This window comes from Plectrocnemia conspersa, unplaced genomic scaffold (genome assembly GCF_051122295.1).
Source record: "Plectrocnemia conspersa isolate PC_06_02 unplaced genomic scaffold, ASM5112229v1 ptg000003l, whole genome shotgun sequence".
NCBI lineage: Eukaryota > Metazoa > Arthropoda > Insecta > Trichoptera > Polycentropodidae > Plectrocnemia > Plectrocnemia conspersa.
The window spans coordinates 24698025-24711580 of record NW_028277167.1 but is presented as its reverse complement, the minus strand read 5'-3'; the positions used below and the strand labels follow the sequence as shown (position 1 = coordinate 24711580).

At 25.6% G+C, this 13556-nt stretch overlaps 1 protein-coding gene across 1 annotated transcript; it reads right to left on the bottom strand.

Moving 5' to 3' along the window:
• Window positions 1–6920: 6920 nt before the first annotated feature.
• LOC148237055 (uncharacterized) lies at window positions 6921–7557 on the bottom strand. The gene is made up of 2 exons (XM_088183127.1): window positions 7409–7557; window positions 6921–7336 (listed from the first exon to the last, which is right to left on the bottom strand). Exons 1-2 carry the CDS (start codon window positions 7508–7510, stop codon window positions 7073–7075), a joined length of 366 nt encoding a protein of 121 aa, XP_088039253.1. The 5' UTR covers window positions 7511–7557; the 3' UTR covers window positions 6921–7072.
• Between the last annotated feature and the right edge of the window lie 5999 nt (window positions 7558–13556).

Below are 13556 nucleotides of genomic sequence, written 5' to 3'. Positions count from 1 at the left end.
CACATATCTTTGATTTAACTAAATCCATTTATATTAATTAAGTAACAATATGATTCTTAATTAGAAAAGACTTTGGCAAATTATGATTTAGGTCAATGTTATAGAAATTATGATTAATTGATTTATAAAAAAATATTGACAACTTTTTCGACAACTAGCTCATTAAATTACAATTAAGTAAATATACAAGTCAACATGATATAATTATAATTTTCATAATTAAATTTAAAACATAATAATCAAATTTTAAATATGTATATTGATAACTGTTTAAAACCAATGTTATACGTAACAAAAACTAGCTATTTATATTGATTAAGACGCACGAGAATAATATTAATGTATCTTATAAAATCAGACACTATAATATCATTTTATAGATTATCTTTAAATATGCATGAGTTAGATTGTAATATTTATGAATATTGTAGATTATTAAAATATTTGATCAATAGGTTTAGCAAAGTTTAAGTGATCTTATTATATTAATTATTTCACTCGCTAGTAAAAGGTGATCCAACCCAAAGAACACAAGGATCTTCGGATTTTTATTAAAAATGAAATACATCGAACATTTGATGTATTTGATTTTCGTAGCCATTTATATAACGAAATAAGCTTAATGAAATAAATAAAAATATTTATTTGTTAATTTTTTTATTTATTTCATTTAGTCAATTTCGTTTTTTTGTTAAATTAAAAAAAAATCTGTATGATTATTTAAAAATATTTACAACCACTGAGTTATTTTTATACCACAGCATAAGCAAGGGCGGATCCATGCCAGATGCTTAAAAATATGCATGATTTCTGGGAAGCTTTTAATAGAGGTCGTAAGTATCTGAACTGTAAAAACTATTCTAACCAGCATTGTAATCGCTTCAGTAATCTAATAACTATGTTAATAATCTGATAAGATGAAACCACTCCGCGTGAGAATCGACAGATTGCAAAAATATATGGGGGCTTTCCACCGAAAATTTCATAAAAAGTAGCAATGATGGTCGACTCTATTTTAAATGATATTTGAAATTTTTGTGTGTAGATTATCATTCAAGAATATTGAAGTTACTATGAATAATATTATATACATGCTAAAATAATCATAAAAAAAAATTATTGCAAAAAAACAGTGACGAATTTTTATAATAATGTACTGTATTATATTAATCACATACTATATATATATATTATTTTATTTATCAAAATTTCTCAAGAGGTTAAATTAAGAATTCCGCTTTTGTGTAAATAAAAACACCGAAAAACTAGAATATCTGGCTACACTGTCGTTAAAAAAAATATTAAATTATATATGCGGCCTTTGACAATTTACAGATATAGAAATATATAGAAATAGTAATATTCTTGAAGGGGTTACAGTATAAGGAATCTAAGTATATTATTTGATAATAAATAAACCTTTTTCAAAAACAACTAAGAATCTTACAATTTGAATAACGCACTTGTGTAGAGATATAGTTACTATATATAATACTTGCTACAAGTTTAATACAGAAAATTATTTTATTTATTTATCATGTTTAATGTTACTTGTGTTATCTTAAGAACATTTTTACTGGGTGTTTGTTATTTTGAAATTTCCTCACCATTTAGAAAACCGCAATGATTCACAGATTAAGAAACCAGGGGAAAAAAGCTACAATTCGGATATTTTATCTACACATTAATTTATTGTGAAATAATTGAAAAAAATAGCACTTAAAAGAATCCCTGAGGAATAAAATCATAAGCGAATAAATATATATTTTTTATTCCTAATATTTTGTGTAAATTGAAAATGGTTGCGCTGGTTACAAACCGGTTATTTATAATTTAATAATATGTATGTTTAAATGCTTCTTTAATAAACGATTTGTAAAAAATATCGGTTTGTAATATAATATAACTAGCTGTCGGTACCTCACTATCGTGAGGTACCGATAGCTAGCGAGTGTGCGAATACCGGACCCTCAACTTTTTGGGTTTTAAATATAATTTTTGCTTCGTTCTGATTTTTTTAAACATTTTTTAAAATTTAATGGTTCAAATTGGACATTACTATTTAGGATTTTCAATGATAGACAAAATAGTTCAATCTATAAAAAAGTACTTAACATTTTCAATTCATTTGAAAATAGGTTTACAACTTGACTAAATATTTCCAGAAGAAAACATTTTATATTATTTATTAGATTTACAACGTTAGATTTTATCGTTATATTGAAACTTAGATATTTAATGATAAATCTAAATATTGTATATCATTTATGAATAGGTTTAAAACTTGGCTAGATAATAATAAATTAAAAATTGTACTATGAAATTTCAATACAGCGAAGCTCACGGAACCAATGAATAAATTTTGGTATACTGAAAATTCGTTATATTGAACGTAAGGAAGACGATATATTTTATTTTTAATTATCACATTACTACAACATCGAAATAACCTCTTATAAGGTTGACAGATAGTTTTTTGCCCATTTTTAAGGATACTGTATGAAACAATAAAATTTGTGAAAAAAATGTTTTATAAAAAAAGTTTGAGGGTCAGCGAAACACCTGTAATGTCGCTTTTGAACACATCTGTCACACACCACGTCAAGAACGAACTGAATTTGGAGAAATATTGTGTAAAGTTGCAACGTCATTCTTAAATTCGGATCAAAATATTTCGTTATACTGAGATCAGTCTTCGTTATAATGAAAACATTTTGTATGCAAGTTTTTCGGAGACAAATTAAAGATTCGTTATACTGGGAATTTTGTTATTTCGGTATTCGTTACAAAGAGATTTCGTTGTAATATTTTTTAAAATAGGTTTGTAACTTTACTAAATATTATTAAAACAAAAAATATCAAAATGTTTTCAACATAAAAAATAATATTAAAACGTAACATTTTGTATCATTTAAAAGTAGGTTTACAGTTTAATAAATAATAATAATAATAAATAGCATCGGTTACACATCCGCTCAAAAATATTACTGATATGAAAAAATATTTTGTTACACCTTACTAACGCTACAACACAATCGATCATATATAGTTAGTGCAATGTGAGTGATTATAAGTCATTGATTGTGTTTTAGGGTATTTTATGTGTTTGAGTGCCAGTTTTAACGCTGCATAACACAATTATATCATAAATTTAAATTTTCGTAATAAAAAAGTTTTTTGGTGACATCATAAGTTACTTTATAATTTAAAAAAAATATTTCTATGTTTTATGTGTAAATATAAAAGTCAGCTTTTAATTACATTTACTAATAAGAAAGAAACAATAAACTAAAGATATCAAGCACCTAATCTGTTACTTTAGATCAAAAGTGCGTTTTAAAAATATTAATAATTTTGAAACCTTGGTCTTTTTTGATTAAAAAATATTTTGATTTACATATTTTTTAAAGTAAATGTTTTTCTGCGCAGCATTATAAATTTTAATAATTAATGAGTGTAAAAAGTTTTCACTATATTTAAAATTAATAATGAACTAATGATATTTAAAATCTATAATAAATGATTAATATTTAAAATCCATAATAAAATAAAAAATATTTTCAAGGTTGAAAAAAATATTTTGAATAAATCTTGAAATTTTATTCTGAAACTTTTAATTTAAAAAATATTTAAATTAGTGTTATACATTTTTGTGTAGTTTACTTTCAAAGGCGTCAGTAAGAGGGATTTTTGCAATATTAGTTGGTTGGTAATGAAGAGTACTTATTTTGCAACTTTGCCCCTTTTTGTTGCAAATATTTTTTAAAGCAAAGTTTTAAAAATTCTCTAAAAACTAAAACTTTAAATTGCCAACGTTCGCCAAAATTTAGGTACATATTTTTTCTGTATAGAGAAGCTAATATATATCCACATTATTTATATTATATTTTAAATCTATAAACTAAAAAAATATTTTAAAAAACATTTTTTTTAGTATTTTATGATTTTTATACATATTTTAATATATGTTATACAATTTAAATCGTTAAAATCAATTTCGATCGGTAAAATAAATTTAGTTCGTTCTCAAGTGCGGGACTTCCCAAATTTGCTTACATCTGACAGCTGTCACATCTGGTAAGCGCTCGCCTCTGTCGCTGTACCCGCTGCGAATTATGTTGTAATCGCGCTTTCCTTTCAAAGTGACAATTGAAGATGATGCAAGTGATGCAGCATTTGAAATTATAGACAAAACTATAAATTGTGGGTGTGCCAGTAAGTGTTTGGTTATAAATAAATAATATAACACGGTTATTCTAACAAAATTACTATTGACTTTCCAGGATCTAATATTAAAAGACAAACAGCGGTGATTTGGCAATTAAAGGTATACATACCGAAGTTAATTAAACATATTACAATGCTAGTAATAATAAAAAATATATGACATATTGTGACAATTTTGTAGAAGATGAAGATATGCCAATCTACGTGCTTAATCCTCTACAGTACATCCATCAATTTTGTTCTTCGGTTGTCGTTTAAATTTAATTTATGGATTATATTAGTAGTAATAATGTGTTCAATGTTTACTCTTGATAAGAGTCTTATTGTTTCTTAATTATTTTTCAGAAGCAATGATGGAACAATTTGATGACCTATATGGCTACAACGTAGAATTGGTATATATAAACAAAGAGTTAATCTTCTCATGTTGAAGTCACTGTCAGCAAGTATTATCTTTTTATAAAGAACATACTACATAAGTTTGATGTAACTGAATATCTTAAATTTGGCTATTCAGAAAGAGGAATGATGGCACAGAACAAAAATTGTACCTATTTTGCCACATCGGAATTAAAAATAACCCACTCTTAGATATTTTGGCTATCGATTATTCCAGGTATGCAATCACATATTTATAATCATTGTAAAATGTCGTTTATTAGATAACATCCAAGAAACTACACATTTATAAGCTGTCCGACAGCGCCGATTTGATCGACATTAACTTTCAATCCTCACATACTAAGGATATATTACACGTTCATGTTTAAAACATAACTGGTTAATTTAAAATTCTTAAAATCTAATGTATATATGTATTAAATCGGAAAGCAATGATAATGTTTATGTAATATAAAAGTAAAACTCACTTTCCGGCCTCGGAGCCCGGCGACGGGATTTCAAAATTTGAAGATTTCATTACAAAGATTGTTTTATGATTGTTTATCTAATTTAATCAATGTATTCTTCTTATCCTAAACACATTATGTATATATTTAATTTTCATAGTTATAACACACCTAGTTAATTTGCAATCCGATTATTTATAAAAGCAAAAACTCACTTTTAGGCCTCGGAGCCCGTCGCCGGGAATTCAAAATTTGAAAATTTCATTACGAAGATTATTTTATGATTGTTTATCTAGTTTAATCAATGTATTCTTCTAATCCTCAACACATTATGTATATATATTTCATTTTTATTCAGTCAAATGACGAATTAATGAAAATTATTGTCGCGTAGCAAAATTTTATTATTAAATAATAATTATTTAAAAGCGTTGTCACGGTACTGTCTATTTGAATTTGAATGCTTATTTTTCATTGGTCGACGCTATTTGAATATTTGAATGCTTAGTTTTGATTGGTCGAAACAACAGAACGCATTGCCGGCGGCTCGAAAATCAATCGGAACAAATTCAATTTTAATTTTTAATATTATTTATTATTATAATTAAATATATTTCCTTTGTTTACGTGTATTGTTACACACCGTTAATACAAAGCGATACGATTTACAGAGTAGATAATTGAACGGAGAATGTTTCGTTTAAAGTTATGCGCGTCCGGAAGCGGAAGCGACGGCGGAAGCGGCTTAGAACAATTATATATAAGATTTGCACTCACCAAATTTTTCGGCGTCCTTTTTCTGCTTACAACTGTCACAGACACATTTATTTTAAGCACTTCACTTTTAAACCACACTATATTTATTTTATTATTTACACTTTTTTTTATTTATTTCACTATATTTTTATGCGTGGTACGTATAAAATCATATAAAACACAAAGAGAAATTTCACAACTTCTGCATATATATGCTGTATCTTTTCTTATTCCATGTGCAGAACAAACACGACATTTTCTTCTCTCATATTTGTCCCCACTTTTTATTTTTATTGACTAATGGTTTTGCAGCTTATCCGAAAGCCTTTCTTGTGGATCGACAGCAAGATGAAATATCTTCAGAACTGAATTATTTATCCAGCATTACTCAAAAATGTTGCTGTCACGATTTAAATTTTGAACGAACACTGAACGAATAAAACAATGCGCATTAAAATAAATAAAAAAACAACATTTTTTGTTTATTCCATTGTTTTTCGAAATATTTATAATAAATAAATGAAAATTAATATTATATGAAATTATATAATACTTTATATCCTTTTATTTAAATACATATTTTTATAATATAATAATAATGTATAGTTTATTAATAATTAAATACACTAATTTATATGTAATTCATTAAAATTTTAAGCGACATAATATGATTAATATAAATTATTTTTCAATTTTTTATAACGATGATTATTATCAACTGACATTGAGTTTAATAGATTTTGGCAAATGTAATAACGTAACAATTTCATGATTATCAAATCAATAACACCGGTATAGAACAATTCATGGTCAACCAGGATTAGTTTGACCTCATCGATCATATCAATTTCGATAATATACGTCATTTTTGAGTATGTATTAAAATAAAAAATGGTAAAGCAAATAACAATAAAAATGATTATTATATAATATTATACTTAAATATTTTTTAATAAGGAAGTAGCAAGCACTTATCAATCAATAATAGGGCTTTTTATTATAATTAAACAGGTTTATTTATTTTTGATTTCTAATATAGTAATTATATTTAATATGAATTAATAAAAAAATGTTTTTTTTATATATAGATTTTTTATTAAATTCATTTTAAAATGGAATATAATTTAGAATTTATAAATTAAATACAATCAGGTACATTTCAGAGTTATTCATTTTTATATGGAAGTGTGGATAGATAAGGAGTCAGATTTGTACTGTATATGGATTAGATATCGATGGATTTATCCGAGGTAGGCAGAGTAGGGATAGGCATAGTGAGCTGGAGCAGCAATCAATGGAGAATGAGCAGCAACTATTGGAGCATGAGCAGCAACAAGTGGAGCTGGAGCAGCAACCAAAGGAGCAGCATGAGCAATTAGTGGAGTAGCTATCGCATGATTGACAGTATGGGCCGAATATGAAGTAGCATAAGGAGCGACAGCATAAGAAGCCAATGGGAGTACTCCAGCTTGAGCAGAAGCCACGAAGGCAATAGCGAAAATCATCTGTAGAATATAAAAATAATATTAATAATATTAATAAACAAATATATAAATACAATAAGCTTGAAATCTTACCAAGAATTTCATTTTTGGTTTGTTTTTTGCTTTTCGTCCTTTGGTTGGAAGGCAAATTATTGTTGTATGCTTTGATGAGATCCAAATAGGTTTATATACCATGCATTTGAGTCCCACCACTTAGTATTTTGTAAATTGTGTAATTTTGTTTGACGACAGTGTGCAAATGATTTTTATTCACCACGTGTAGCTAAATGCGCTCGCCGTTATGAATTCTATAGTGAAACCTTTCTTTTGGATTTTTTAAAATACATTAAAAATAAGAAGGTTAAGAAATACCGTGACGTCATGTATTTTATATTTATTTAAATATTATTTAGTAACTTAACAATGAATCTTAATCGTTTTTCTAAGATATTTATTACCTTTTGGGAATTTAATTACTGTGATATTTTTTTTAAAATATTTGAAAAATAAAAAATGAAAGTCTAATATATGGTAATTAATAGGAATGCTATATTATTTAACGGGTTTTTACTTTGATGGATTTAAACTGCTTTTCAGTTAGGAGAAAAATACTCAAATAATTAGCATGCATTAAGAGTAGTAAGTTTTTTTTATCAAACTATTATATATTATAATTAAATTTGAACACGTAACTTAATTTTCCAAATGGGTTACATCATTATTTGCCTGATTATCTATATACTGATAATCTGTTTCATCACATTTCGTTAACGTAACTTTAATTAACGGTAAATAGAGACAGATTAACCAGATTTTTATTAACTTGAACTCTTCATGTTATTTAATAGTGGATAAAATGATGATTATTACAGGCTTAAAAAATATAAAAAAATTAAATTAGCTTACCTGAAGATTATTTTAATTGAATCATAAATATTTTTATAGCTTTAACTACATATTTATTACAGCAAAAATTTTCCCATAATGTTCAGTTATTTTATTATTTGGACACAACTTCATTTTTTTTAAATATATACATAGCTTATATATTATAGATAATGTATAATTAACCAGGAATATGAGAAAATGCTATCGAATATATAATGTAAATAATTTAAAAAAATGTTAATATAAAAAAATATATAAGTTATTTATTTTGAATCGATTGAAATTTTCTGCCTTTCATTTTGATTTTAAACACCTCAAATATAATATTTACCACTGTAGGGTATTACAACCTCGCGGGTATAATATGCGAAGCCCGCTAGAAATTTCCTTTGATCGGCTACATAAGTTCAAGATCTGCAAGGCAACGCCTAGCCTTGGACACTTTGAGAATGCAAGTACCTTACACACAAGGCTACGTGTGTATGTGAAATACATACATACATTACCTTATATAATTGGATACGCGGCGACGTGGTGATAAAGTAGCTCATACACAAAGGATGGCCCGTAAGTTAGCTTCGGGCGTGGCCCTTGCGTATTATGAAATTATACTAATGCCTAAGTAAGAAAACGAATACCAAACAATGGCTTTAGAGCTTTCGTAACGCGAATTTATTATCTTGCGGGCAACAGCCTGCAAAGGAACGCGATAAAAGCTTCCCATAGAACTGGTCTTTCCACATCCTAGGACTAGGACTGGCCGGGAACAGGTTTTAGATCAGCGCGAATGTAATTTTTCAACCCCTGTTACGCTAAGTTAGACACAGTGCAACTCAGATCAATTTAAGCTTCAATAATAATACTATCAACATAAAGAACGATGTTTTAGTTATTAAAATAGTGCGAATAATAACAGTAATATGACGAGCTCGATGTGAGACGAACATCACTTAGATCAAACTAGCCCTGGGTATCCGCTTTAACGCATTTTTATAGGGGCAACTTAACTGCGGCGTGCGTCGAAGCTAAGAGTGCGCAAATAAAAATTGCACAAAATTTAATTTGGCAAAGAGTGTTAATCAATGGCTAATAAATTGTGTAAATAATTAAAATACAGTCTCTCAAAAAATTATATGACATTTTAATTATTATTTTTATTTGAATCGCTATGGTTTCTAAGATAATGTAGTTAAGGCTAAAAGTATACAGTTTGCGTGCCTTATAAGTTTTAAGTAAATATCGCGAATCTTTGGGGCAGAATATTAAAAGCAGATGTTTTGTGCACTTAACTCAAAAAAGTTCGTCTTTCAGTCACTGCGGAAATGTCCATTTTTTAAAAATTATCCTTTAAACAAACAAGTTTAATTACTGACATATTTTTTTCTAGAGTCTACATTAATATATTTGCGAGCTTTTCTGGTAGTTTCTAGAATAATATTTGTGCATTCCAAAACCTCTTCGAAAACAATAATATTTAATGTAGATCATGTAATACTCAATTCTTAAACATATTTATGAAGCATTTGCTATTTTTTTTAATAAAAGGAAACGATTACTTTTATAACCACAATTTTAAATAAGCTCTCATGAAAAAATATGACAATAATAAAGATATATATATATAATATAAAAAGCCTTTCATTCACCGATGATCTACTGTACACATAATATGTATATAACAATTTCCATAATAACCAAAGGCGTAGGACGACTCAACTGTAATCAAAAACATATAAATTCAAAGCACTGTAATAAAATAGTAAAAATAAATTTATTATTAAATAAAAAATCCAAATGGACTATATTCGTTTATAAAAAATAAGATCGTTGAAGGATAGCAAAAAAAATTGCAAATAGTAATAATAACATATAAAACCAGTTTTGAGAGCCCTGCCCTAGCCTCGAGCGTATCCTGACGAGTTTTTCTTCTTTTCTTGGGCAAGTGATCTTTGAAAAATGCCAATGGGGTGAATACAAATTATATTATTAATGTGAATAAATTAATTTGTAAGTGTCGATCCTTTATCGAACCACGAGTTGACAATTACTAGCAAAAACTATTTAAAAGTAAATTATTATTAGTTATTTATTAAATTAGGTTTAAAAAAATATGCTATATTTTAATCATTACCTAGTATATATTATATGATAATATTATATTGCTTAATATATTTAATTAAAAAATAACTAAAATTAATATTTCATTAACGATTATTGTAAACATCTTGTAAATATGATCGTATAAATTAAACTTGATGTTTTTATTCGATATTCTGTTTATGTCCATCATAAGGATACGTGAGACATTTAAATATAGACGATTTTTTATGCGAAATATTATTAAAGTGTCAATTAATGAATTCAATATATGCTTATAAATAAAATATGTTTTTTTTTGTTACTTGGAATAGGATATGTTATTATTAGTTTCTCGTTACGGCCCAATATATAAATTTTAATTAAATATCAATAACTAAATTTAATTATATATGAATATATTGATACATTTGATTTAAAATTATTTTCGGTTTATTTAAATGACATGCATTAATTTAAAAAATACATATTCAATGAAATGAATGTATGTTATATTATAATATTCCAATTTTGCTCAAACTTGCTTTAAGTTCGACTTAAAATATTGAATGTTTTAATCAAGTCAAAATACATACATATACTATTCATTTGATATTTAAATTAATTTACAACTTTTTTTGTTCATTATTATATATTAAGGACAGAATAGCGTAGACTGTAACGTCTCAGACTAATAACTCTGAGGTTACGGGTTCGAGCCTCTGCAGCGGCACTAGGATTTTAATTTAAAAATAATGCGCTATTATTAAAAAAAACCGGCAATCAATTGATTATAAATTATATTACACATAATTATTTATTTTAAAATATAAATATTTTATAGTCGATTTTCTTTGATTAATTTCATAATTTATAATATTTAGCAATATATATATATTATTTAAAAAATAAACATTGAGTCAAAAATAACTATCATACTTTAAAACTATAAAATATTAAATGGTCGTTTTTTTTTAAAAAAAACGACCATTTAATATTTATTAAAGTTACTGACCATTTATTAAAACTGACCAAAAGCAAATGTAAATACTGAACCAATAAATACAACCTCAAAAATATTATTCTAGTGTTGCTTTTATTTATTTAATGTATATTTTATTTTAATAATAGCTTAGATACATTTTGTAATAATATTAACTACTATCTAAATAATAATAAAAAAAAATCGTAATATAATTACATAATATTAAATATCAATAATAAATTTTAAACTATAAATATTTTAAACTAAATACTAAATTAAACTAATAAAATTTTACTCATATAAAACTATTATTTACTTAACCCTTTGAGTATTGAGTTAATTTGTGAACATTTTTAATTTGTTACTATACACCTGGGAGTGAGTTAATTTTACGTATATTTACATAATTATTTCTGTTGTTATTTATTTATTATTATTTAATATTGTATTTATAGTAAATAATAATAAAAGAAATCAGTGATTCTATTAGTTTTATGGCTTTGATTTATTTTACTACATTTTTGTATTAGTATTTTTTAATAATTTATTTTAACACTTTTCTATCATTTAATTTTGTTAATTTATTATATATTATTCGGCTTTTATGGACTTTTTATTTTAAATACAGAGGCTTTCAATATTTGTTGTTATGTTGATTTATTTCGTACTCTATTTTCTTATATTTATATAATGTTTTTTATTTCTTCAGTTATATATTGTATGTAAATATACAACTATAATATTATATATAAATATCTGGGGTACTTCAAAACAGTGAAAGATCGACCGCCGTACATGTACGGCTATACAGGCTTAATGATTAAGTGTATTTTACTATTAAAAATGTGATATAATTATATTTGCTCGTAATAATACTCTTACAATATACTGTATTTATATCATATTTTTAACGAAAATTTGTTTGAAGCTAGAAAATTTAGTGTTAAAATAAAAAAAGTGCTTCATATATATACATATATGTATAATATTCACCAAATTATTTAGATGCATAGTAAAATATTTATAATTTTTTTCGTAGTAATACTCTTATGATATACTCTAGGAAAATCCTATTTAGAACTATAATTTATTTCAGGATAAAGATTTAGGCCTTATTTTGCTAAGAATAAAAGCCTAAAATATCTTTATCGAATATAAATGAATATTTTATTTTTACCTATAATTTATTTCAATCAAAAAAATTGGTTTTGTGTTTTGATGAAAAATATGTAAATTTGCATTAAACTATTTATATACTAAAGATCTCAGAATCACTTTTAAGAGCAAGTGGTGGTTCTTTCTACACGTAAACGACGTCTAAGGTAAATTTTGCAATGAGAAACGCATTTCACTTTGATGATCTGTCAGTTATTTGCGTCATTTATGACAATTTAGTTTTGAGCATTATTGCATTTTTTATAAAAGGATATTTGGTTAATATTCCATGTCATTTCTCTAAGGAGCGCTGGAAAATGATTCACTTAGTTTTCGCAGAAAATCGTATGCTGCTAAGCGTTTACTCAAACTACTTAACGGCGCTGTAGACAATCAAACTATTCTTAAAAAATCACAATCGCATCCTCTTTTCATACCGTTAGAGCCATGACGTCCATACTAGCCAACTCACCAATGGCCAACTCACCATCCGGCTCCTTAATACATTGACATTGCACATTGATCTGTTTTATTCTTTTTGTATCAATTAATTTAATGTCTTATGATTTTTTTTGCTATGTATTGCTCTTTGATTGCATTGGGGTAACTTGGTCATGATGATCTTAATTTAATTTAAAAAATTAATAAAATCTATTATTTAATTAAAAAGTAAGAATATTGTATTGAAGTGGATGTAATAATAAGGTATCTATATATTGAAATTAAAGTTTTTCACACATTATAATTTTTTGATTGAACGTATTTATAAAAGTATATTTATTTTGATACAAAGTAAAAATATTTCAGATTCGTAGTTTATATTATCTATTTTATTCTTGATTTTATATCATATTTTTGGTTTTCAAGATCAATTAATATATACACAGAAAGCCTTGACAATTTTATATTTAGTTATTGGATTTTATATCCATATAAATATATTATTGAAGAAATTATTTTTATTTCACTCTATTCTTAAATTGAATTGCTTCCTATAAATATTTCACCTTCATATCTATAAATATTATTTATCATCTTTAATAATAATACATACGAGTATATAAATAAGTACTATTGCAACATATTTAACTTTAATTAAGGCTACTATAAAATGCGCCACTTTAATAAAAATATTAA

What these genes read in the sequence shown, in the direction of transcription:
- LOC148237055 (XM_088183127.1), bottom strand. Translation starts at nt 7,510, where the DNA reads ATGGTATATAAACCTATTTGGATCTCATCAAAGCATACAACAATAATT. An exon ending in AACCAAAAATGAAATTCTTG is followed by an intron (nt 7,337 to 7,408) that starts GTAAGATTTCAA and finishes TATATTCTACAG; the next exon opens with ATGATTTTCGCTATTGCCTT.